Below are 27,915 nucleotides of genomic sequence, written 5' to 3'. Positions count from 1 at the left end.
GCGACAATTAACACTCAGGCTTCTGTAACTCACTTTCAGGTGAATATTATTACCTGGCATTGGCTACAACAGAACACGTGAGTTGTTCCAGCCATGACGAAGTTGAAGGTACCAGAATTTACACTTTCAGGCTACTATGATACTCCCAGTTGAATAAAACTGTCTGAGGTGAACTGTAACAGAATACTAGTAATTTCCCATTCGTGAACGAGTTAATGATGACAGCATTAATACTCAGGTTCCCAGGACTTAGCTGAAAAAATAACAGTAAGTAGAAGCGCATGGTTTTAGCTGCAGTTGAATACTAGAATTGCTCTGAGCCTGAGAGCGTTGATGACTAGTTCTTGTGGGTTTTAATAAAATGACTACCCTTCCCATACTGAGTTACTGATATTGTACTGAAAATAATGGACGAGATGAAGAGGTGCGATGGTTTGGTTGTTGTAGTGGAAATGATTGATGGTGATTTCGTTAGCCTCGGCAGTATCTTCTCGTCTCTGCTGTGACTGGTTCCCCTGGCCGTTGTCTTCTTCCATGCTATGTTTTCTGTGTTTAGTGTTGTTCCTAAAAGAAGAGAGGTTAAGAAATTTATATAGTTAATTCAAAATAATCCTTGTTTTTTTTTTTTTTTTAAATCCCTATTACATTTTGACAGGTTTTTAAACTATGGATTTTGATGTTTCGGTTTTCTTTCATACTGAACGGGATGTTTTGTGTAGTTTCTAAAAAAAAAACAAGAGAAAAGGTGGATCAGCCTCTTCAACACGTAATTTATACACACACACACACACACACACACACACACACACACACATATATATATATATATATATATATATATATATATATATATATATATATATATATATATATATATATATATATATATATATATATATAATGTATGTATGTATGTATGTATATATATATTTACTACCAGTAAAAGATTTTATTCCACGTGGGGAGGACCTCTGGCAGTGAATGAATGTACCATGACTATGTCTAACCCTTCCAGTTCGAAAAGCCTGTCTAATAATAATCAGTGTGAAACCATCAATGGCGACTTCAATATCGATGTCCACAATACAAAACTTACTGTATTTGAAAGTTTTATGTAGTCACCAGTCTTCTGTAATGTATGTACTGCATTTGCAAGGGTTCTCTACCTCTGTTGTCATGAGAGTTGGAGCGACTGGGGGTCGGCATGGCTGCACTCTCTGAAGCGAGGTGATCCGGGCATGGTAGTAGTAGTAGTAGTGGAGATTCGCCTCCCCAATGTGGGGAGGACACGGGCACAAAAAAACCCGTCACAGTAGATAGTCTTACTTATAAGGGGCTACGAACTAGAGAGGAGGTGGGTAGTCAGTGACCACCCCCAAAAGAAAGGCTGCAGGAGTTTGTCCAGTGACACTCTCTGCAGTTTGAAATCTGTCTACCCTACCGACAGGTCAGTTGCTCACACTGGAACGGAGGCAGGCCGTTGCAGGACAGTCTCGAACATAATGAAGCAGCGGTTGATAGCTTTGTTCAAGGCAGTGAGGGCATGGGTCAGGGTTCCTACCAGCCATCCGGCTGTAACAGGGAAATCCTAATCGCAAGTGGCGAATACGCTCTATAATATGATTGGGTGTGCCTGGGGTAACCGAGAGGGGTGTATAGGACGTCTCCGTAGCGTACCAGTGCACTGAGTTTGAGCCCTCCCAAATTTGGGACTCATGTTCTTCACGTGACAGGTGGCCGAGTGTGGCGATCACCTTGTGCATGACACGAGAGATGCTAGGCTAAATTCAAGGCCAAGGAGGCTGTCCCTACCCACTGCCCAAACTGCTCGGGCAAACACCACGTGTGGCACCCCAGCTGTCCCACCAGAGTGGCACTTGCGGATTGAGGGCGAGAACGCCAAGTTGCTTGTGAGAGAGAGCAGTAAGCGGTCAGCACCAAACCAGCGCCTCCTGGAACTTTCATTTGGGGACAGCAACTTCGTGCCCATTTTAGGGGAGTCGCTGTCGCACTTGTTGCTCACTTGGTCTCTTGTGTCGACAGAGTTACTTCGGTTGATAAGCATATAATGATGGTGAGACTGAAGCACTCCTTGGGCTTCATCTCTCTTGTTGCAGTCTATGCTCCATCTGATATGAATGATCTTGAAGAGGAAGAGCTATTCTACACCAAACTTGACTCTGTTGTGGAACAGTGCCCCTTGCAGGATACACACATGGTCTTGGGCAACTTGAATGCAGTTGCTGGCTCTGGCAGGGAGGGCTTCAGGGATTGTGTAGGTCCCCATGTCTCTGGAACCAGGAATTTCAATAGTTCTTACCTTCTGGATCTCTCAAAATCCCTTAAGTTAAGAACTGCTGGATCCTGGTTTCAGCTGCCAAATCTTCACCACTGGACTTGGTATCCCAATACCCTAGGGGTTGCTTTGGAGATTGGTCACATTCTTGCTAGTACTCACTGGAGGATCCTTCAGAACTGCATGATTTCAAGACTGCAGAGTTCTTTGCTGCTGATCACAGACATGTTGCTACTCTGACGCTACAAATTAAATCTGAGAGATTCTCAAGATGTCACCAAAAAAGATTCGGTCTTGAGAAACTCAGGGATGAGGAGTGTGCATATAAGTATACAGTGGCAGTCTCAAATCAGTGTGAAGTTCTCAGGACTGTTCAGGATCCTGTTGAACGATGGGATACCTCTAAGCGTGCTACTCTGGCAGCAACTGACGAATGTATTGGAGACAGCCCGAGATCAATGAAGGGATTCATCTCACAAGGGATGCTGACCACAACTGAGGAGAGTCATGCTGCCAGACTGGATGGGGATCGGGAACAGCACAGACTTTTGTCTCGACGTCACGAGTTTTTTCTGAGAAGGAACAAGGAGAGGTATGTCAGGGAAATTGCTGAGGAGGTGGAAGGCTATTTTAAAGCAAATGACCTTCGACCTGCCTACCGAGCCCTGAAGAAGCTCCACTCCAGACCCACCTCTCAGGTTAACTCTGTTCGGACAGCAGATGGACAGCTCGGGTAGGGGGCAAGTGAGTATAGAGCTCGTTGGGCTGAGTACTTTGAGCACCTATATATGACTGAACCTCCCAGCAGAGAGCTTCTGTCGGCTGGTGTACAATCATTGACTGCTGTCCCACCAGTTGATGAAGCCGTGCCTTCTCTAGATGAAATCAAGAATGCAGTGGTTAGGTTGAAAAGTGGTAGAGTAGGTGGTGTTTGTGACATCCCAGCAGAACTGATCAAGGGGTTACATGCAGTCACAGTAGCCGTTTGGCAGTCTGGTATCGTTCCTCCTGACTAGACAAAGGGTTTGGTCACCCTTATCTGGAAAGGAAAAGGAGACCAGCGTGACTGTAGTAACTACCGTGGTATTCCAGTGCTCAGTGTGCCAGGCAAAGTTGTTGTTCACATTCTCTTGATGCGTATCCGGGACCGGGACGATTTGCTAAAGTTTCAGAGGCCTGAGCAATCTAGATTCACGCTCAAGAAGTCTACTGTTGACCGTATCCTAGCTCTTCGAGTTTTTGTGTAATGAGGTCTTGAGTTTCGAAAAGGTCTGCTAGCAGTCAATGTGGATCCTCAGGGATAATCCGACTAATTGCTGGCTTTTACTCTAACACTGAGAGTACTGCCAAGTGTTGGGAGGAAGGTGGGGGGGGAACATCCGACTTTCCCCAGTAAGTTCTGATGTAAGACGGATGTGTCCTTGTCCCCACAATTTTCAACACATGTATGGACTGGGTACTGGACCGGGCTGTGAGTCGAAGTCACTGTGGGGTATCAATTGGCAATTCAGGGTTACCGACCTTGACTTTGCTGATGATGCAGTTATCCAGGGAGTCGCTGGAGACATTACTAAGTGCCCTCTAGGAATTTCACAATAATGTGAAGCCATTAGAATTAAAGGCCTCTTGAGCAAAGACCAAGATCCAGGCATTTGGTGGCTTGTTGGGTGAAGCAGCTCAGTCTGTTCAAGCATGTGGCGAGGATACAGAAGTCTTGGAAAGATTCACATATCTTAGTAGTGTGGTCCATAACAACGGTAGATCAGACAGTGGAATCTCTTGTCACATTGGTCTGGCTTACAGGGTTATGGATTCACTCACTTCGGGTAATTGGCACTGTCGTTATTTGTGGAGAAGGACGAAAGTTCGTATCTTCAAGGCACTGGTGCTCCCTGCCTTATTTTATGGCTGTGAGACATGGACACTAAACAGTGACATGAAGCAGTGAATTGACTCCTTTGGTACTAAATGTCTTTGCAGGATCAAATGGAATATCGCTAGTAAAACAGGTGCATAATGAGCGACTACTCCGTGAGTCTGAATCGATGCTAATTACCCAAATCATACGTCAACACCAACAGCAACTATATGGGCACGTGACCCGCATTCCTGAGGCTGATCCTGCTGACAGGATGATCTCTGAAAGAGTTAACCCAGGGTGGAGAAGGCCAAGGGGAAGGCCACGCAGCCCATGGCTGGAGCAGGTCGATCACTCCTGTCGGGAGATACTTAGAGGAGGAGTTGCTACCTGGAGGGTTGCATAAAGGGGCCCGCGTGCTTGGAGTCGGATGGTGTGTGAGACTATGCTCCCCGCGGGGTTTGCCCCTTCTTGATTGATTGATCGAAATGTAGTCACGAGCGTTTCGTGATGGATGCACTGCATCTGTAATTTTCTGCTGAAGTCATCCGCATCTTGTGATGCAAGTACAATACCAAATCCGCAAGGTTTTTTGAAGTCATTAGTGTCATCGTTCATATACTGCATTTTTAAAGTTTCTTTAAAAACCAATAGTGTTTTTAAGGTATGTCCTGGGGCATCACGCGCTGCACTGATAATTCAGGATATCTTTGAACCCTCCTGAACGGTTTTCTTTTTTAAGTACTCTACAGAAGAAAGATATAGAAAAAAACAGTCGAGTACTGGAGACATCCTTTCATTTTAGACAGTTAATGATGTTAAAAATAGTAATTATTAAAAGTACAAAAGTCAGTGAAAAGAAATAAATGTATGACAAAATCTTAAAGCCTAAAGTAAGACATAATACACTTGCTTTTTCAACTGCAGTGCGCTTCATCATTTGATAAGGCAATGAAACAACTCTGAGGTTAGTTTTTTTAGGTAATTTATTATACTTACAAGGTCACACCAAATTATTATTATTATTTATATTATCATTATTATTTTTATTATTATTATTATTATTATTATTATTATTATTATTATTATTATTATTATTACTATTATTATTAGCTAATCAAGCATGAGTAACATGATACGAGTTAGTTCACCCTAAACCTCGTGTTGCAAGTGGGATATACAGTTAAAAATGAAACTTAAATTCTGATGGATAGACACTAGTGAGAGGGGTGGAAAGAAAGTTGACAGGAACGTGTGCAGTTATGCAGAAAGACAGACCCGTGAGGAAATGAAGGAGTGTTGTGATGCTGATGTGCATGTGGTGGACAGCATTTGAAGTACCTTGAAATGGTCTGCTCACGTGGAACGAATGTAGCAGTGAATGAATGGAGCCAGAGATGGGAGGGGAGACCAAGGATGAGATTGGGTGGAGAGGTATATGAGTGAGGATGGTGTGAGCTGGAGAAAGGGCAGTCTGATGGCAGAGGACAAAATGACGTGGAGACGATTCGTTTGTGGCCACCCCTGCCTTAATTCAGGTATCTCGCTATATAGATCAAACTAGGAATGTTCAGATCAAAAAGTTTTGTCAAATTTTTCAACAGACTGTAGCTGTTGCGAGAGCACTGTTAACTCCTTAATTGCGAGTTCAGTATAACCCTTCAACCCAAGGACATCACTTGTATTTCATGTTCTAACATCCACCAGACGATTTTTTCCAGTACAGACGTGCATACCTAGTGGTGAAGGGGTCATTGAAGTTGTATCTAAACCCTTCCGTTCGAAAAGTCTGCCCCGAGCTAAAGAAAATAATCGAATACAAGAAAAAACTTACAAATTTCGTCATAGAAAAGGGATTCATCTTAAAACTGAAAGTGACGAGTGAAATATTTACATCCTTGTCTTAGTGCAAGGATTAACGGAGACAGTCTTCGACCATTTCCCTTCTGAGACAAAAAGAGACTATTTTCATGTATCTGCCGCGAAACTAATGAAGCAAATTTTTAAGTGTCTGTCTTTGAAAACCATAGATTATGAGAAATTGTTTTATTAAAATGCCTCCTTATGACCAAACTGAAAACTGTTAAATAATCAGCTAAATACATCAGCTCATACAACAGCTGACATGTCAGATCAACTCAAAATTTCAATATTTTACTCTAACTTAGCCCACATTCACTTCCCTCTGTAGTTTACTGCACGTAGGTCGGTGGCAGAAAAGGACAATACTGTGGCTCGACATCCTTTCCATAGCGTTTTTTATTTTTACAAACATCATACGCTAGTGCTATGTAGGCCTGTACTTACAACTCAGCACTCAGGATGGAAAGATAGCAGTTTTAGCCAAAGCCGGCGTGGAAAGAGCCTAGGCGAAGGCACTGGCAGGTTACCAGAAGATATAGACCTGTGTAAATGTACTGGTCTTGCTGGTGTAGAAAGGGTTGTGGGTGTAGATCAGAATATAACGGTCAGGTGAAAGCTGTTTAAAATGAAGAAGACGCCATCGTAACGAGCAAGTTAAAGTGAAGCTTGTCCTTCCTTCAGAATATCACTGGAAAAAAAAATGGGTCGAAATTCACAAACTTACAAGCAACTCCCAATGGTAATTATATGATTTTGCAAGATAGACAGGGTGAGTATAGACCCCTCTTATTTATTTATTTTAGACCCCTCTTATTTATTTATTTTACTTTATATATATATATATATATATATATATATATATATATATATATATATATATATATATATATATATGTATTTGTATAACCAAATCAATGTTCAGAGAAGAAAAACATCATGACCTCCTTTTGTTTTTCTCACTGCACGGCTCGCTGGGAATGGATAAGCTGCTGCATTTCTCCAGGAAGGGAGGAGGAAGAGAATTATGTGGTGGAAGGGGTTATGAACAACATTACAGAAAACCGTCTAGGGCTGTGCTAAGGTTAGGGAAATCGTTTTAGGGCTTAGTATGGTTTAATTTTCAGTTGCTGTTAGAGTCTTCTGTGGAGTGGGTCTGCACAGGTTTAAGCTTTTATTTCTTTTTGCAAGAACGACTAAAGGGTGCGGAAATCTCATACATTTCTCACTCTACTTGCATATTAACTACTTAAATCTGATGAGGTCTTTTTTTTTTCTTTTTTTTTCATTTTTCATAACGCCACCTCCCGACTATTTTATTCAGCTTATGGGAGTCCTCTTGCAACGAAGAGATTACTGAAGGCTACATCGTATTCTCTAGTTAGAGAAGGCTCTTCTAAACCGAATGAGACTCTTAAAAATAGTCAAAATAAAATAAAACGCGACATCGGAGTGAAGGGATTGAAATGTGCGTTGTGAGAAAGTTAAAGGTTAAGTTTATTATAGTCTTTTTACTTTGAGATGGCCAAGATTTTTTTCCTCTTTTTGCATCTTATTTCATGCAGCTCATTGAGAGAACATGGCAGTACAACGGCTCTATAGCACTTATTGGTGACTAGTATCATATGCTAGAGTTATTTTAGCATTACAACTCGGTATTCAAGATAGAGAGAATGCAATCTTAGGCCAAGTTAGAGTAAAAAGAGTATAGTATCATATTCAAGTATTAATCTGTTATTACAACACCTTATTCAAGATGCAGAGATAGCAATTTTATGCCCGATTAGAGTTTAAAAAAAGTGAGGGCATCATATTCTAGTGTTGTTGTCTTATTACAGCTCGGTATTCAAGACTGAAGAGAAGGCAATTTTAGGCAGGTTAGAGGATAACGGGTATAGTGAATATTGCTGCTCGTCATGCACCACTGACGGTTTACCGGAAGAGGTAGGCCTGTTGGAAGGATGATCCAGTCTTGCCTGTGTAGTAAGGATCGTAGTTGTAGATCAGAACTTCCTGCTCCTCTTCCTCAGACGCGAAGCTCTGGTTGTTAAGGCGGGCTGTGGGGAAAATGAAGTGATAAAACACGATACCCACAGTGAGTTACAAGCTAGTGTGAAGACGCATGCATATTACTAAATTTAACAGGATGCCCATATTATCAGCTAGTGTTAAGAAGCACGCATAAGAATTTAAGATTACCAGGATACCATTACCCAGAATAATATACTGGCTAGTTTGAAGGCGTATGCACATGACTTTAATACGATATCCGCATGTGTTACAAGTTATATTTATTTCACACTAACTTGGGCCCGATTTTCGTCCTTTTGCAGTTTACATCACGTAGCTCAGAGGCTGAGATGATACTGTGACTCTTTCCTTTCCACAACACTTCTCCCTGACAAGCCTTTCTTTCCAGTATTAATCTCTTGTTATAACTCAGCATTCAAGATGGGCAAGTGGTAGTTTAAGCCGAGTTAGAGTAAGAAGAGTACGGTATATTAGCCCATCCACTCACTTGATTAGTGACAAATGTAGGTGTCTTTACACCGAATGATAGGCCAAATACTTTCTTGTAACCCATAATCCATGTACTATGTTGAAAAGTATCTATATAATAAAACGGGCACCTCGAGGTCTAGTAGGTTAAGGCGCTCCAACCTGATGTGACCTATAATATTTACCAGCAAATATTCTGGGGCCTGTATTCTCGTTGGATATGAAGGCTCCCTAACACCTCTTCCTAATCGATTTATTTTGCTTATTACACCTTATTACCGTTTTTCGTGTTATATAAATTTTTCCAATACCACCTTGCTCTGCATTTACAAAAGGGTACCCAGCCATATCCAATTATGAGTTGCTAAGGAAAAGGTGCTAAGTAGCTTCCTTAACCGACTAGAATACGGGTCTGGGTGACACAGGCTTTGTAGCAACTTTTCCTTAGCGATTAAGTTTTGCATATCACTTCTTAACATTTCGCCTATATTATCTACGAGTATATGATTGGTGTCAACATAGTTTGCACAAGTAGTATTTATGAGGATATTAAGGAGTTATGTGTGGAATAAATCGCTAAGGAAGAAGTGTTACAACATCAGCAAAAAACACTTAAATTAGGCTAACCACGTACAGTTGCGGTCAAGAACATCGCTCCACTTTTTGCTCGACGAATTAAGAAAATCGTACACAATATTCTGAAAAGGCTGTTGGGTTTAGGGGATAATATTACTAAATCGCAAAAGTCATTGTTAATTGTCTTGCTGTTCATCGATTTCGGAGTCAACAGTACTACTTCCGACGGCTGGTTGAGGATTATTGCTTAGGCCTACCAATACTGTAGTGGTCAGAGGAGAGCAAGTGATGACTCAAATTAAATACCTGGACTGATTAGCCTAGCCCCGGGCCCCTACGCCGCTGAGACACGGACATGCATTAATTATAACCTGGTCTGGCTTTTTTTTTGGGGGGGAGGGGGTATTAAAGGATATGTTAATATAAACTAATTTCAGACAGATTTTCAGAGCGATACAGTACAACCTTTTTCCCCCATTTTTTTTTTTTTCCACAAGCGTCTTTTTAGGCAGCTTGCACACCGTTATATATTATCCTAGATCAGTCTTCTCTTATATAGTGATATTATTTACACTTCTGGATAATTCTGTACGAGGAAATGCCAGTGCTATGATTTTTTGAAGGGGAGTGAATGAGGTGGCGGAAGGGGGAAGGAGAGCTTACATTTTCCTTCATTAAATTTTACCTTTGACATCTGGGGCTTTTACTGTGCACAGGTTTGTTCTTTTGTCAATCCCCTTTCTAAAACTACAGGCAGAATCAAGAGTCCTGTATGAACATTTTTATGCAGAATTTTTTAAAATAAAACTTACAGGTGCTCAAAGTTTTTCGTGCTTATGAAGTCAAGTTACTGTTTAAAAATTACATTTATTATTATTACAGGACTGGATTTATTACAACAATGATAAATTCAAATATTATAGGCACTGCTGGTACCTGGTCCCCTTCTGTTTCCAGACTATTATGCACTTAAAGGTGAGGTATCGGGTGCCATTTCACTGTCACCAAGTTCGCTTGCTAAGGCCCTTAGAAATCCTCCAGGAGTAGTTGCTGCATTTTGAGAGCTTCCTCTCTTTCTTCTTCACGCCAGTTGACCTCCTATGAGTCTTAAGATCCTTCCTGCTGAGTGATGCTAGAGGGAATGGTGAATTAGTGAATTAAGTGAGCTGAGGAATGATGATTCATAAGCGGTGTTTGGAAGGTTTTCTAGGACAAACGATGCCAGGAAACGCTAGGATGAGGATGAGGCTTATCATAAATAAAAACGCATCATTTTCGCCATTCCCGAAAAAAAAGTAACCTGTAGGTAGAGCGACCCAGCTTGTAAGGCGTGACCCAGGGCATTTAAATGCCACGTGCATAGGCATTTAAAATGTCAAAACATTGTTTCGTTAAGAAAAACAATAGTTTCCCATAAGTCTGCCATTTTCTCTGGACGCTTTTTCAGAGAAAACGGCATTTTAAAGCAAAACTAAAGAAAAGTTCTAGGCAAATGTGATTAATGCGTGGAAAAGTTAAGAGGAGTGAGAGGGTGTTTTTGTTTGAAGATATTAATGGAAATGTTGAGAATGTATAGGTGGATGGAGGAGTTGATGAATGGGAATGTGTCTGCAGAAGAGGATGAGAAAGGTAGTGTTCTAGGGACATTTTGTGCGGGGAGGGGTTTGGTGATTGCCAATACCCTATTTAGGCACAAAATGATCCACAGGTATACATGACGAGTGATGAGAAGAGTGGGTGGTGAACTGAAAGACAGGAAGGCAATGATTGATTACATGTGTATGGATGACAGAATGAGAAGATTTATGATGGATGCGACAGCATACAGAGGTGGGGGATGTGGACTCCAGGACCACCCAATGGTGGCGGTGAGAATCAAGGTAGGCCTACAAATGCGCTGGATGAACTGGAGAGACTGACAGGAGGAAGCAGTCCTTACAAAGAGAGTACATGGGTTGCAGTAGGATGAAACAATAATAGGTAGATTATATGAGAGAACTGGACAAGTGATTGGGTAGATATGATTTGGAGCAGTTGGTGCAGGTGAAAGGTGCGTGCAAGGTATCCACCGAAGTACTCTGTGCAGCATAGAAGGTGGTTGTGTGGGATGATGAGAAGACGAAAGGAAGTGCAAGGAACAGCATGGTGGAATAAAGAGGTTATACAATTTGTGGCGCAAAAGAAGAAAGTGAGTGGATAGGAAGCAGAGGCATGATGGAAGTTGAGAGACGAAATAGTTATATGCAGAGAAAAGGAGAGAGGTGAAAATATTAGTAAGAGAGATTAAGAGGAGATTGGATGAGGAGTTTAGGAGGAATGTGAATGTAAATCGGAGAGAATGTAAGAAAATGTTCGAGAAGGAGGTTAAGAGAATATGACAGGGCTATAAAGAAGGTATAGGGGAGCGAAAGATAAAAATGGCAGAATGCCGGTGAAGAAGGGAGAAAAAGTGAACACATGGAGAGAACATTTTAGGGAACTGGTAAGCACAGAGAATAAAGTAACGCAAGTATAAGTGCCAGGGGAATGACTAGAAGGAGGAAGATGAAAAGGGAGGAAGAGATCAGTATAGGATGGAAGTAATGGGAGCAATGAAGAAAGACAATATGGGGAAAGTCCCAGGGATAGATGGAGTGTGTGGTGAAATGTTGAAGCACGGGAGAGAGATAGAAGTAGAATTGATATGGAAGATGTGCAGATTGGCCTAGGAAGAAGGTAGTGTCCCGGAGGATTGGAAGTCAGGTATTATTATTCCCCCGTACAATGGAAAAGGGGAAAAAGAAGTGTGTGATAATCATAGGGGCATTTGTCTTCTCAGTATTATAGGAAAAGTATTTGATACGATGCTTATTGACAAAGCTATGTAAATAACAGAGGAATCAGTTGGAGAAGAACAGGGAGGTTTCAGGTCGAAGAGAACTGGCAAACCGTGACGAATTGTTATGACACTGATGAACGAAGAAATTGGCGAAATCTGTTCCATTATGAGCTTAAGGTAGGGCTCCAGTCAGGGATATTGCTCCACTTTTTAGGTGAACAACTATGAATCATTTACAGGATAATCTGGAAAGCCTGCTGTTTTCCGGAGATGGCATCACTGGGTTTCACAGGTCACTGTCTCGTAATTCGTCGTAAGGGAGTGGATTGATATGAATGACCGCAAGAGTACATACCATGACGTCACGAACTATCCTTAATTGTCTAAAAGTAATAAGTAGACAAACTGAGGCGTCGTACTAAAAGGACAAGAAAACTGACTTACTACCAGCTTTGATTAGCGAGGGAGTTTACTGAAGTACCGTCAAACTTCAGTGGCGCTGGACTCATCCGGAACTAGCAAGAATATACTGTATATAGAAGCATGTACAAAACAGCCAAGGAATCAAACCAATCGAGTCAGTACCAACCTTGGTTAACGAAAAAGCGATAAACGTGGTGAATTAATACCAACTCTGACTAACGTAGAAGTGTAGCGAGGTACTGGTCAACTTCAATATAAAGAAAGAGCTATAGAAATGTGTTTAATTGTTGCCAGCCTTGATTAATGACTAAGTTAGCGAAGTATTGTACCGTCCAATTTCAGCAGACGTCCTGAATTCATGTCACCCCTGTTTAATGAAGGAATTAAAGAGGTATTGTCCGACTTCAGTGCAGAGAAAGAACTAAAGAAATGTGTTGAATTAATGCCAACCTTGATTAACGAAGAAGTTAGCGAAGTACTGTCCAACTTCAACGGCGCTGGTGGTGTGTGGGATGTTGTTGTGTTTGTCGTCCGTGGCCCACTCAAACATGTTCTTCTCGGGGTGGAACTGCGAGGCAAAGATTGGCAGGCTTTTATGCTCGAAAAGTGACACGTACTCCAGTCCCTCAGAGTCGTAGGTGGTGGACAGCAGGTGGAAATCATTAGAGAGGCCAGACTCAGTGAAGTTCTGAAACGTGGGAGAGTTACATCATTTAATTCGGATACAGTAAAGTTCTGAAACGGGAAAGATCATTATGGGAGTTCTGAAACGGGAAAGAGTTTGGAGGAGGTTCTGAAAAGGAAAATTTGTGGATGGGGGGGAGTTCTGAAACTGGACAGATTTTTATGGAGGTTCTGACACAGGAAAGAATCTTAAGGAAGTTCTGAAACAGGAAAGATTTTTAGGGAAGTTCTGAAATGAGAGTTATTTCTAGGGAAGTTTTGAAATGGGACAGTTTTAGGGAAGTTCTGACATGGCAAGTATTTTTAGGGAAGTTCTGACATGGCAAGTATTTTTAGGGAAGATCTGAAACGTAGAAGAGTTTTAATTTTCATGCTGCTCAGATATCAGTGAAGTTCTGAAGAGGGAAGTATCTTAAATGTGTGAAGGGTCGGACAAAGGAATGCGGTTTAATTCATTCACGTTTTTTTTTTTTCTATTGCCAATCCCATTACCTATTTCCAGGTGTGCAAACCCAACGCTACTCCAAAGAAACATGACCCAGTAACTTCCAGGACGCAATGAAGTTCTAAAATGTGAGAGAGTGAGGCTGTGTGTGGAGCAAAGGAATAAGTCATCATTATTATCATCATCATCATTGTTATCATCATCATCTAAATTCCATCAAGAAATGGGGAAGGGTAAAATCAAGAATTGCGAAGAAAAAGAAAGTATCTGTAGTGTTTATAGTTGGACTGATACAGACGGACGGACAGACAGTCAGACAGAGATACATACATACACACATACATACCATCATTAATTTATGCAGGTGAATCAAAGGTGTCCCTAATGAATGGGACAACTGGTACAACTAATTCTTTATAAGACACAATGCTATTTTAATAATATAACTGCTTCTTACGTCAGGTGTCAGGCACCATCTGTGAAAATTAACAGTCACTCCTTCGTTGGTGAGTGACTCGGCAACATCCTCTGGCATCTGCTGGAAGAGTCGTGAGTCCTCGTACCCTGGAAGCACAAAGACAAGCAGTGGTAAAGGTCTGGATTTCACAACGCCCTGACATGTTGAGATGGAAATATAGACTGATAGATAGATAGACAGAGATATAGATAGATAGATAGATAGATAGATAAATATTGTTAAGCAAGTATTTGATAGTATGTCAAACGCTATTTTCACACGATATTTTTTCTTTCAAACGCGATTTGTGCTGATACCAAAATAATAGTCATTGTCGGTATTTTCTAACTTCCCTGTAGCTCAGAACTCGCAAGTGCCAATGCCCTAGCCTCTTCATCACCACATACCAGCCTGCAGAATGATAAAATCGGCCTTATTGCTGGCGGAGCAGCTGGTCAGCCACCTTGTGTTGTTTGCAGACAGGTAGCTCACCATCTCGAAGCCCAGGCACGTTCCCCACAGTGGTACGTAGATTCCCTTTGCGTTGGCAGCCACGACCTGGTTGGGTGGTGGTGGTAGTAATAGTAGTAGTTGTAGTAATAGTAGTAATAATAGTAGTAGTAGTAATAATAGTAGTAGTAGTAGTAATAGTAGTAGTAGTAACAGTAGGAGCAGCAGCAGTAGTAGTAGTAGTAGTAGTAATCGTAGTCGTAGTCGTAGAAGTAGTAGTAGTAGTAGTAGTAGTAGTCGTAGTGGTAGTAGTAGTAGTAGTCGTAGTAGTAAGTAGTAAGTAGTAGTAGAAGTAGTAGTAGAAGTAGCGGTAGAAGTGGTCGAAGTAGTAGAAGTAGTAGTAGTAGAAGTAGTACGTAGTAGTAGTAGTAGTAAGTAAACTCCAGGCTCATCGAACGTGAAACCCAGTAGACTGCAGCCCAAAGTTGCCCTACTGCAGTTCACCATTCTTCTTTCGGGGGATTTTAGGACGTTTGTAGCTTCACCGCCTAGTGATATCTCTGCTACCACGTGAAGGCGTCTTTTTATTACTATACAAGTAATTAAAACCTTCAGAAGGATGATGTCTGTTTTACTTCTGAAAGCACCAGAATATTTATTTCATATGAAGAGATTTTTCATTTTCTTTTACTGGAGGGATTCGGTATATCCCTTAGTAACCCGTTGTTACAAATACCAATGACAAAAGAATATTAATGACCATCGCACTAAAATGGAATAAGCTTTACCTTGGCCACTTGAAATAGAAACTGGCCAGACTTCTTATTGTCATAATGGAGAAAGCAGATTAAGGTAAAGAAAATAAGTAAATAAAAGAGGAAATTTTTGTCTGGGTGTTCGTGTCGGTAGCATGTATTGTGCGCTAAGGGTAGATCAGATACAACTGTATTTGTATTTGAAGTGTATTTAAACACATTTTCAAAGTATTTGTATTTGTAATAGTATTTTGGCACCCAGAACAAAAGTATTTTGTATCTATATTTTTATTTCTTCATATTGTTTTTTGTGTGTTGTTACTTACATTCAACGTGTGAATTTTTCCGCCCATTAATGATGATAAAATGTAATTCTGATATGTAGGTATTTGTATTTGTTACTGTATTTTTGAATTTGGGAATAAAGATATTAGTATTTGTATTTTTGTATCATGACTTCAAAAGTATTTGTCTTTGACCTCTAATAAAAAGTATCTGATCCAACCCTGCTGTGCGCCAAAGTGGGGTTTCCTTACTCTTCTTTATTATTTTCTGGTCAAGTTACAGTACTTCAGATTTTCTTCCACTCTTCTCCCCACCACGCTCTCTCTCCCCCAGATTGCTATCTCTCCACCCAGGATACCGAGTTGTACCAATAGATTAACACTAAAGCATTATGCTAGTGATGAAGAAGTGCTATGGACAGGGTGTAGTGTCAGTAATGTCTTATTCTACCACTGAGCTAAGTGAAATAGCTTCAAAGGGACGATAATCTTGGCCAAAATTAATAAAAAAGGGCATAGAGATGGTGTGTATGAGGACCGGTACTCCCTTCGGTTGAGGAAGCTCCCTAACACCTTTTCCTAGGCGATTTACTTTGTTTATTGCATCTTACTGTTTTCTTCTCAGTTACATTCATCCTACCAATATCCTCCTACTCTGCTAAAGTACGAAAGGATATTAACCAGCCATATCCAAAAATAAATCGCTAAGGAAGAGGATATTAACCAGCCATAGCCATAAGTAAATCGCTAAGGAGGAGGTGTTAGAGAACTTCCTTTAAGCAACGAAAATACAGGCCGAGGACTTACATAATCGTATATCTTCTGGCCTGCCGCTCCGTAACCACTTGAGTCTGTGATGGACGCACTGCCGCCGGGGAAGAGGAACCTGGGATTATGGAGGAAGGGTGGTTAGTGCTGAGTTACGTGGGAAATGATGGTTGGGAATAGTTTGGTAGGACTGGTAGTAAAATGCTGGTTGGTAGGTTGGTAATGTTGGTTAATTGAATGTTGGTACTGTTGGTTAATAGGATGTTGGTTAGTAGTGCTGGTAATGTTGGTTAGCAGGATGTTGGTTAATAGTGTTGGCAATGTTGGTTAATAGAATGTTGGTTAGTAGGATGCTGGTACTGTTGGTTGGTAGGATGTTGGAAATGTTGTTTAGTAGGATAGTGGTAATGTTGGTTGGTAGGATGTTGGAAATGTTGGTTTGTAGAATGTTGGTAATCCCGAATAGTAGGACGTTACATAAATCACTCGACAATCACCACACTCTGCATAAATAACGTACAAAAAGGTGTTAGCCAGCCGCACCCAAAAATAAATCGCTAAGGTAGAGGTGTTAGGGAGCCTCCATAACCAGTGAGAATACGAACCCTGGCTATTAAAGAAGCTGAAAGTAGGTCAGGGGTCTTCCTTAGATGAGAATAAACAGCTATAGTGACAACGATAAGAAAGTTAGTCTATAAAATGATGATTAGTGTGACCAAAGAAATGATAAAGTAATGCCAGAAAGATGATGAAGATGAAAAAGATGATGATGATGATGATGATGATGATGATGATGGTGATGATGATGATGGTGAAGGTAATGGTGATGATGGTGATGATGGTAATGGTGATGGTGATGAATTTGTTGTTGTTGATGATGATGATGATGGCGATGATGATGGTGATGTTGATGGTAATGATGAGGATGATGACGATGATGATGATGATGATGATGATAATGATGGTGGTGTGATGGTGATGGTGATGGTGATGATGATGATGATGATGGTAGAGGTGATGATGGTAGTGATGGTGAAGGTGATGGTGACGAAGTTGTTGTTGATGATGATGATGAAGACGATGATGATGATGATGTTGATGGTAATGGTGATGATGATGATGGTGATGATGATAGTAGTGTTGATGGTAATGATGATGATGATGATGATGATGATGATGATGATGGTAGTATTGATGATGATGATGATGATGATGATGATGATAAAGCCTAAGATTTATGCCTACAGACTTCAGGAGGGTCATAAAGGCAGATGGTCAGTTTTAGCTAAGTCTTCCCCTAGAATAAGTCTGGAGTAGTCAAGTGTTACGTCCAGGTCCCTAATTGTGCTGCTGGGTTAACAGGGACAAGGAAAAAAAAATAACACCAGGAAGGAAATATAAGCAGAACAAGTGCAAATATTCATCATGCGGGAGCTTCAGGGCCCTTCAGTTGATGCTCCCGGTGTGGTGTGTCGTGAGAGGGTGATTTTGTGTGGTGTGGGAGGGTTGTATGGTGTGTCGTGTTCTATGGTGTGGTGTGAGAGGGCGGTATGGAGGGTGGTGTGGTGTGAGAGGGGAATATGTTGTGTTGTGTTGTGTGGTGTGGTGTTGTGTTGTCTGGTGTGGTGTGGTGTGAGACATGGTATGGTGTGTGGTGCTTTGTGGTGTGGTGCTTTGTGGTGCAACCTAGCGTGGCTGCTAAAATCGCCAAAGTATAAGGGAAAGAAGCACCACGTTTCCGTATATACGTTAGAGAGAGAGAGAGAGAGAGAGAGAGATGGACAGGAGTGCTCATTGAGATAATCCCTCACCTAAAAATATCAGCTGTATAAAAAGTGATATGAACACGTAAATTAAGAAGCGACTCACCCGTTCAGTGACTGGAACAAGTATTCGTAGTATTCATCGTCTTGATACGTTCTGAAAAAAAAAAAATAAATAAATAAATAAATAAATAAATAAGTAACACCATCTTAGTATTATTACGGTAAGGATTCCCATGACTGTTTTTACAGCTGTGTGTAATAAGAGTTTGAGTAATTTATAGTAATAATTAGAAAAAGTGTTATTACTCTAGTCAGTGCTTTGCAGCAGTTTTGTATCTGCGTTTATTTATTTATTTATTTATTTGCATATGTAAGGAAGAAGGAACCAAAGTCTAGAAACCCGAAAGAGTATTGGCTCCAAGAAAAAATAAAAAGATAGGACAGCCAAATTCAAGATCCGTTCATTTCGAGATGCATAGACACACTGCTTTTGAAAAATTGGAGGCCAAAAACATTAGGAAATACAGGCAGAGGAAGACAGTTCCAGAGCTGACCTGTTGCATACATGGAGGACTGACAGAAACGGTTAACACTTGCATTAGAGAGCTGTACAGAAAAGGGATGAGAGTTTGTTGTTTGACGGGTGTTTTCCCGCCGTAGCGGTGGATGGATGGAAGCAGACATTAAAGAGTTGCAGTGACCATTGAAGTAGCGATAGATAAGATATATAGATGTACCAGTGCGGGGAAGAGATAGAGGTTGAAGGGAGCTAGTAAGAGGAGGAGAGTTAATGCAACTAAAAGCCTTTGACTCCACATTGTTGGAAAGAGCTGTATGTGAAGAGCCTTCCCAGTCATGACAGCTGTACTCCACACAAGGGCGAATAAAATCCGTGAATAAAGTCAACAACTGTGCTGGGGTAAAGACGGCATGGAGTCGTCTTAGCATACCTGATCTCTTAGAAGCAGAGTTTACAAGACTGGTAATATGATCTTTCCAAGATAATCCTGAGAGAATGAAACCCCATGTACGTTTATAGATGATGAAAGATTGAGTTAAGTACTGTTAAAAATTAGACGATGCTCCTACAAAAGATTGTGATGGGTTGAAAGATGTAAAAACCGAGTTTTTCTGATGCATTAAGAATAAAAAGATTACTTTTACCCAAGTCAGAAATATGACCCAAGACAGACATTCAGTTTGCCTTAGTCTCATCCCTTGCTTGTTGAACTGCTGAGATAGACACAGCGAGAAGCGGATGGAAAGGTGAAGGGTGGAGTCATCAGCGTTTGAGCAGAGTTAGATGTACAGCTTAGAAGGCCGTTGGTGAATAGAAGGAGGAGAGTTAATGATAAGCCAGATCTCTGAGAAACACGACTATTGGCAGCTCGAGGAGAACAGTGCCGTCCACAACAGTAGCTATATAGAACGACCATAAAGAAAGCTAGAGATGAAGGCACAGATAGTGGGATAGAAACTGTAAGAGGGCAGTTTGAATATTAAAGATTTATGCCAGACTCGATCAAAAGCCTTTGAAATGTCAAGTTTATTGGTAAAACCGTCGCCAAAATCCAGAATGAAGGATGGCCAGGGACCTGAAAGGAAGGTGTGGAGATCGCCAGTGGAGCGTCCTTGGTGGAACCCATGCTGACAATCACAAAGAAGATCGTGATTGGAAAGGTGCTTTATTTTCTTTTTTTTATTAGATTTAAAAACTTTAACAATACAAATTGTTAAAGCGAATGGGCGATTTTTAAGAGGGATGTGAATGGTCACCCTTGGAACAGGCCGAATGAAAGCAAACTTCCAGAAACAAGGAAGGGTACAAGTTGACAAAGGCGAAAAAGCTTACCTAGGCCAGGTACAAAGAGAACTGCACAAATCTTGAGGACAACAGGAGGGACCCCATCAGATCCAAGTGCCTTGTTAGTATTGAGGCAGTAATGGGAGAAAATACATAAACTGAAGAAATTTTAATGTCATCTATGAGGAAGTCAGAGGTGGGGGGGGGGAAGTGATGGAGGAACAGCACCGTGATCATCTAAGGTGGAATTGGAGGAGAAAGTCTGAGCGAAGAGTTCTGCTTTATCATTAGAAGAAACGGGTACAGAGCCATTCTGGGAGAAAAGAGAAGGGAAGGATGATGAAGTAAAGTCGTTAGATTGGTTTCTGGCAAGGTACCAGAAGAAGCAGGAAGAATTTGAATAGGAGAGTTCCAAGCATTTAGCACTGATAAAATCTTTTTTAGCTGAGCGACGAACAGACTTAGCAGAAACATAAGAAAGATGAGATTCAAGGATAGGTTGGCTCCAGTATCTTTTTTAGGCCTCCCCCTTATTGACGAAAGCATTAGAAAAAGCGTGATTAAAACTTTTTTGTGTGCATTAGTCATATGATAATACAAATGAAGGTATACTTCCATGCCTAAGAGAATAACCTCCATAATGAGCAAGGCACACTCAGATGGCTGTCGGCCATGGAAGCAAGAGTAATTCCAGGGAAAATCAAAGAAGTACTGTCTGAGGGGCCCCCCAATCAGCAGCTCCAAAGTGACACAGCCTCCACTGCTTGTAGGGTACACAGGCCTTATTGGAGTGATAAGACAGGTTACGTGATAAGGTTGTGACTATAGGAGCCCAGTGGATAGAAAAGATTAACAGAATGAGCAGAAGGATTAGTTCTAAGGAAAAGGTCAGGTATATTGGAACTCTCTCCAAGGCGGTCAGGGATACGGGTAGGGTGCTGTACAAGCTGCACTAGGTCATTAAGGATTGAAAAGATGTAGGATCGTTCACCAGGTGGATCAGTGAAAGGAGAGGAGAGCCAAAAGTGGTTGTGAACATTGAAGTCTCCTAGAATGAAGATTTTAGACAAAGGAGAAAGGGATAGGGTGTGTTCCATCGTAGAAGTAAAATAGTAGAAGAATTTTTCGTAGTCAGCAGAACTGATGTGGTGAGGTTTACGAATGTCTTTTGTAGCCTCTCTCTGCCGAAAAATCTCCCCTATAGTATGCAGGATAAAATCGTCTGGAGGTAACGTGGGTGAAGCGAAATTAGGTCATCAGAGAGAAGTAGTTAAAATTCTCACATAAAAATGAACGAGAGAGAGAGAGAGAGAGAGAGAGAGGAGGGGAGGAGAGACTTACAAAATGGGTACAACTCTGGCTCCGGCGCTCTCCAGATACTTGACGTAAGAAGCAGCGATGTATGAAGTGAAGTTCTTGTCCTCTAGCCCGTCCAGAATGCTGTCAGGGGGGTGTTGGGCCAATATACCTGCAACACAAAGAATGCAACACTTAACTACTCTGCAACACAAAGAATTCAACACGTAACTACTCTGCAACACAAAATTCCACAGCCAACTACTCTGCAACACAAAGAATTCAACACAGTTAGCAAGAATTCAACACTTACCTAAAATGAATTCAGTACAACTACTCTGCAACGTGGAATTCGACAACTACTCTGCAACACACACAAAATCAACACTTAACCACTTTGCAACACAAAAAACTCAACTATTCTGCAAAACAAAGAATTCAGCACTTAACTACTCTACAACACAAAGACTTCAACACATAACTACTGTGCAACACAAAGAAATCAACATTTTACTACAAAGAATTAATCATTTATCTACTCTGCAACACAAGGAATTCAACACTTAAGTACTCTGCAACACAAAGAATTCAACACAAAATCATAAGGTATTCTACACTATTCCGTTCCCTTTAACTAGGAGTAAGATTGCCATTTCTACATCTTAAATGCCGAACTGTAACAAGAGATTAACACTAGAATATAGTCCTAGTCAAGAAGAAGTGCTGTGGAAGGGATGCAAAGCCATAGTATTCCCTTATTCTGACACTTAAAGAAAATTAGCTTCAAAAAGAAAATCTCCGTTACAACAGACAGGATTCAACAATACTGTATTCGTTTCACTATAACTTGGCCAAAATACCCATTTCTAAATCTTAGATCCAGAGTTTTAAGAACAGTATAGCACTATATTACAATGCTAGTCACAAAGAAGAGCTGTGAGAAGTCCCGTTAGTATTGTGTCACTGAACTACAGGAAATAAGCTGCAAAGGGACGAAAATCTCCAAGTCATGGTGAGCGAAATATTTACGAAGAAAAAAAAATGTGACAAGATATAGAGATGTAATAAACGTAGAAACAGGAGAGATATAAAGTACATAAACAAGAGAGCATTTTGGACGAGAGGAGATTCACAGGAGGATGGTGGATTGCAGAAGGGGGAGGGGCAATTTCAGCCTGGTCTCCATCGGATTAAGGTTTAGATGTGCCTGGGGTTGCAACTAATAATAATAATAATAATAATAATAATAATAATAATAATAATGCAAAAAGTCTTTGGTAAGATGAACAGAACCGTCTAAAAGCAGGAAGTAAAACTAAAGACATCACTGGTTTTCAGGCATACGTTTAATGGGCAAAATTAAATGCTAAGTAAAGGATGTTAAAGCTTCACACACACACACACACACACACACACACACACACACACACACACACACACACACACTCATACTACTCAGAGAGCGCGCTCCTCTCAAAACGTAACACCCTCTTTCGCTTCTCGGGTCGCTGGTGTCGAAAAATCATCTTCAGGCTGAGAGAGTATAGAATGAAGCGTTCTCACAGGCCTGATGAGACTGAGTCAGTAGTGTAATGCAGCTAATGTGGGGAATGGAGGTAATAAAGACTGACCGGAGTATTATTCTCTCAGGGCTGTATACTCACTGACTTGGGAAACTTTCTGGCTCTTCTTAATTTATTATTTTTGCTTGTTACACCTTCCTGTGCTCTTGTTTGCTGTGTATGTCTTTTAAATATCAACATAGATCCTTGAATATCACACAAAATAATATCATCGCACTATATACGGGATTTAATTAGTAAGGAAGAAGTACAAGAAGCCTCCCTGCCCTCTAGAATACGACTCCTGTCCATAATGAAAGTCCACATCTACCATATAACTGCATCCTGGGTTGTAGTTGAAACTCCAGGTTAATCTGAACGTGAACTCAATGGACTGCAGGCTCAAGGCACTCTCCTGCAAGCTACCATCCTCCTCTCCAGGGATAAGGAGGGAGTTGAGACACGTTTATATCTCCAGAACTGAATAAAATCGTCTGAAGTCATTAATATGTCAATAACCTTTGTTGTCTAAGTTAAGGTGGTTCATATAAAAATAGATACAGATAGACAGACAAATAAAAAGGTAAACAAATACAAAGATATTTGACTTCTCTTCCACTCCGGAGGGCTGTTTCTCGTGTTATGCGGGGACGGCTGAGTTAACGTTATCCACGTCTATCCCGCATCATTTTTTCACCTCCTTCTCCCACTGCCACACCCATGCCCACACCAGCAGACTGAACCTTCCCCGCAACACACAATATACCTCCGGGTGAGTTTTTAGTGGAGCGCTATATATGGACAACCCTGTATATTAAGGCCACTCATAAACGAATGATTTATTTCCTGCCAATGCTGCATTATCTCTTCAAGGAACAAAAGTGCACCTAGCTAAGTATTCATAATGAGCTGTAATTCTCTCTCTCTCTCTCTCTCTCTCTCTCTCTCTCTCTCTCTCTCTCTCTCTCTCTCTCTCTCTCATTTCTTACAGTTCCCAAGTCTTCGTGTAATCCAACATTTGACTTCCATACAACAGATTTGCAACATTACTTTCACACTTAAACTGTCCATAATGATATTCCTTAACTCCCCCTCCTTTTTATTGTTTTGTTTTTCCGGTAAATTTTCACAGCAAACCATGATACGTGTCTCCTTTGTCACCACGAATACTTAAGGTGATCTCCAGTGCCGGCCTATACCTCCTTATATCGTTCATAATTACTGTATAGCATAGTCAGTGTATATATAATGCTCAACTTTCACTCCACCAGAGGATTTCTTGTGTTGAGATGACGTTAATCAGCTGTATCAATGTCTATCATGCTTCTTTTATTCATTTCCTGCTCCAGTTGCCACACCCACATCAGCAGGCTGAGCCATTCCAGCACCACATAAGATACCTGCAGGCTACAGATGAGGTCCTAGTGAAGTACTATTTATGGACCACCTTTTTTTATGAATGACACATACAACGTAAGAATTAAGGCATGATAAACCTATTTCTCTATATTCATGAGTGCTCAGTATATGCAAAAATAGCTGATGTTCTTATGTTCAGTCCCATGCAAAGGTTTCGTTACCCTTACCTTCCCCTCCGTGGCTCACAACACTGTATTAGTTTTGATAAAAGTAACAGTTAAAAATAATCGTCTACCTACTGTACTCAAACAGATTATAGTGGCTACATGCAAATTTACCTGGATTGCTACAATGTTATGGGCTACACAAGGTCAGGAGGAGTAACTGGACTTCTGCAGTGGACTGTACATATATTCTGGTGCGGGTCTGTGATTTGTTATTTTAGAAGTGGGATTCTCGACTATATTTACGGTTCATATGTTACATAAAAAGCACGAATACTATTCACTAAATAAAGTACCAAAAAAAGAATCAATCAAATTTCAGACAGGCTATATTAACCACGTCAATTCCAGCCACATCCCGCATGGCTAACCCAGTGGGTTGACCCCTTACACGAGTGTGTGTGTGTGTGTGTGTGTGTGTGTGTGTGTGTGTGTGTGTGTGTGTGTGTGTGTGCAAAAATGCACTCTTTCTTCACATCATAATGCAATTACGTTGGCTTTACGACTCCATAATGAGGTCGTAAACACCTCCACATGGTCATGAACACCTTTACATACTCATAAAATATATTTCACGGTCATAAACATCAGCCATAACCAGTGTATACTTCACCATGATCACCTTTTCATTGGTTATATTTTTCTCCATGATCCCCTTTTCATTGGTCTTATTTCTCCAGCCTTTTTCTCCACGACCTACCAAAACCCTTCTTTAGTAACAGCAACGCCTTATGCTGCTGACCGGGCAAAAGCTCCACAACGCTCTAAAACTTATCAAGCAGCATCCCAGTGACAGATCTACATATACTGATTAGAACACTTAGACAAAACAGAATGACGGTTTCTACAGACAACTCAAGCACCACTCTTTTCACTCCAGGCAGACACGGACCTCTCACTCATCCTCAGATCTTTCGCTCTAAGTCAACCACATCCGCTGGAAAGACACTAAGAAATTTTAGGACTTCCTCTTGAAACAAAGGTGACAAAAAGAATAAATAAATGGAAGGAGAACACCAGAAGAGAGTGTACTGAGATGGTATGGTCATGTGGAGAGAATGGATAACAATAGAGTGGTGAAAAAGGTATATCTGAGCAAATTTGAAGGAGGAAGAAGGCGAGGTAGGCCAAGGAGAAGGTGGAGGAATATGGTGGGTGAGTGTGTGAGGAAGAGAGGTTTGGAAGTCGGTGAGGCTAGAGGACTGACAAGAGATCGAGCTGGCTGGATGAATATTGTGAGAAGTGCATGATCAGGGATGTGACACCCATTTTTAAAGTGCCAGCGTCCGGATTGACTCTATCGGATACGTTTATGTGAAGCTACAGAATGTGATGAATGTTTTTGCCGTATCGTAAAAGAGCCAGGATTCCGAGGGCTTGAATGGTGAGTGAATGGAAGCGTGGCCCATTGGATTGGGCAAACTTACGCTGTCTGGACGTGCTACTCCTCAGCCTGCCCCAGGGTAGGAAAGGACGTGCGGATGATGATGAGGATGATGAAAAACATTCAGGAGCGGAATGCTAATCGCCCACCAGAATATGTTGTTGGCCAAGTCCAAGATTTTGGCCATATCTTCACTCCCTGAAGGTTTCATGTTGATAGCTCAGGCCGTACATGAGGTATAATGGTGCTAAAGGCGGACGATAAAAACTAGTTGACATTTTGGTGACCTTGACCATGAGTAAGAGTGTCCATTTTCGAACTCGGCCAAAATTTTGTCCATAGCTTAATACCCTGAAGGTTTCATGTTGATAGCTCAAGCTGTTCATGAGATATAATGGGACCACACACACACACACACACACACACACACACACACACACACACACACACACAAACCAGTGCCCCATGATATTAAACAGGATGTATAAAAAACACAGATTCAAATCATTTACAACAAGAACAAAATATCCTTTCAACCAAAGATCGCGTGAGCGTGAAAGGCGCAAAGTTCGTTGCTTAAGCTCATGATCCATCCCATCAGTGCATTTTGTGTTGTATCACCCCCAGAAAAAAAAGAAAAAAAGAAATCCTCCCAACACTACACAAAATGCCTCGATAGCAACCCTCCTCCGACTCCATCCAACACCAATACACCTCACATTCACATACGTAAACACCCACCCACCACAGCCATCCAAAACCTCGAGCCAAACAGCATCCCTTATGAACCAGCACTAGACATTTATCCTTCAGAAACATCACTACTCAGGAGGATTCGAGTACACCTACCCAGATTACCATAATGCTGCCACCACCGTTCCCTGGTTCAATCTAAACAGTGTAAACTCACAAATAAATAGTTCATTGTCCCCACACTGCAATGTACCCCCCATACACATACCACAACACACTTATTCATGTTACACACAGTCCTATTACAAAACAGACAGTTATTCTCCATGTATCTAGTTCTTCCAGCAAAAACATATTGTTAGTTACGACGGAGAATCAGTCATAAATATGTTGAAGACTGGTTCGGAAGGGGAACCAGATGGAGTCACTCCAGCACTGTAAAATTGCTTGGAAATGGCAAGATTATATTAAGGGGTTAACATCGTCAGATACAAAGTCAGAGAAACAATTATCCTCCTATTTCCGACCGAAAAATATCTAGAACAGGCGGAAAACAATGAGAATCACATCTTTACTAATGCCTGTCTTAAGTGGTACAGGCGAAAAACAGTGAGAGTCACATCTTTACTAATGCCTGTCTAAAGTGGTTTAACTTTTTCGTTGTGTGTTCATCAAACCTTGGGAAGATGAAGTATTTTTTTCTCTGACTGTGCCACTTACCAATAATGGGTCTGTCATTCCCTGTCTCTTGAGCTGCACCCGATGCCACAAACACTGCAGCCGCCACCAACAAAACAGCCACAACTATGTTCACAATCGCCTCCATTTCTCTCACTTAAGCAGCAGACTGGCACACAATATACCCTAGGTGGCTTCTGTGGCTCGTTGGTTACCAGGAACCTCTTGTATATACCGTTATGAGGTACGATAACTTCACTGTGCTCTCTTCACTTCAGCTTGGCTCAGATTTTCATTTCCCAGCTCATTTTACGCGCGTGATAACAAACCTAGACAATATAACGTCTTCGCCTCCTTCCCATAATACATCTTCGTGACTTGTAGAATATTCTGGTGTTAATCTATTTTACAACTCAGCGTTCAGGATGGAAAGATAGCAATTATAGGCCAAGTTAATGTGGTGGAGAGAATACAGTGAACCAGCAAGATTGTAGGGTTGGAGATAAAATTTCGTCTCATATTTCACTTTTATTCTTCTCATTATACTCTGTTGGCTAATATTCCTAAGCTGAGAGATATTTGTTATGTTTCTCTGCCCATAATATTTCCCGTCTGCTTCTCATTTCCCTCTGCTAGCTGATATTTCTGACATGAAAGAAATTTGGTGCGTTTCTCTGCCTTTTCACCTCTTCTACTTTATCACTTTCCTCTGCAGGCTAATGTTTCCCAGCAGAGGGTGGCTTGGGATGTTTTTCTGCCCATAGATACAAAAGTTTGCGTAATATTTCACTTTTTCTGCCTCTCACTCTCTGCTGCTGGCTAATATTCCTAAGCTGAGAAAGGTTTAAAATGTTTCTCTACCCATAGATACAAAAGTTTGTCTAATATTCCACCTTTTCTACTTCTCACTTTTCTCCACCGAATAATATTAAGCTGAGGAAGGCTTGGTATGTTTCTCTGTCCATAGATGATTCTC

General features: G+C 41.1%; 1 protein-coding gene across 1 annotated transcript; it reads right to left on the bottom strand.

The window, feature by feature from the left end:
- Positions 1 to 301: 301 nt before the first annotated feature.
- On the bottom strand, positions 302 to 27,133 carry LOC145418002 (gamma-glutamyl hydrolase-like). Its single transcript, XM_080286541.1, has 9 exons — positions 26,982 to 27,133; positions 21,085 to 21,211; positions 18,043 to 18,093; positions 16,213 to 16,291; positions 14,324 to 14,474; positions 13,917 to 14,023; positions 12,781 to 13,018; positions 7,951 to 8,071; positions 302 to 564 (listed from the first exon to the last, which is right to left on the bottom strand). Exons 1-9 carry the CDS (start codon positions 27,085 to 27,087, stop codon positions 366 to 368), a joined length of 1,179 nt encoding a protein of 392 aa, XP_080142667.1. The 5' UTR covers positions 27,088 to 27,133; the 3' UTR covers positions 302 to 365.
- Positions 27,134 to 27,915: the final 782 nt, after the last annotated feature.

The sequence above is a fragment of the Coenobita brevimanus genome, chromosome 112 (assembly GCF_032717465.1).
Source record: "Coenobita brevimanus isolate Jiangsu-jjx chromosome 112, ASM3271746v2, whole genome shotgun sequence".
In the NCBI taxonomy this organism is placed as follows: domain Eukaryota; kingdom Metazoa; phylum Arthropoda; class Malacostraca; order Decapoda; family Coenobitidae; genus Coenobita; species Coenobita brevimanus.
The sequence above is the reverse complement of the archived record's forward strand: the minus strand, read 5'-3'. Positions and strand labels throughout refer to the sequence as shown.

Bases quoted from the DNA above. Each gene is read 5' to 3' on its own strand.
- LOC145418002 (XM_080286541.1), bottom strand. From the start codon at position 27,087: ATGGAGGCGATTGTGAACATAGTTGTGGCTGTTTTGTTGGTGGCGGCT. The intron at 21,212-26,981 runs GTAAGTGGCACA...TTTGTGTTGCAG, and splicing joins GAATGACAGACCCATTATTG to GTATATTGGCCCAACACCCC. The intron at 18,094-21,084 runs GTAAGTCTCTCC...TTTTTTTTTCAG, and splicing joins GCCAGAGTTGTACCCATTTT to AACGTATCAAGACGATGAAT.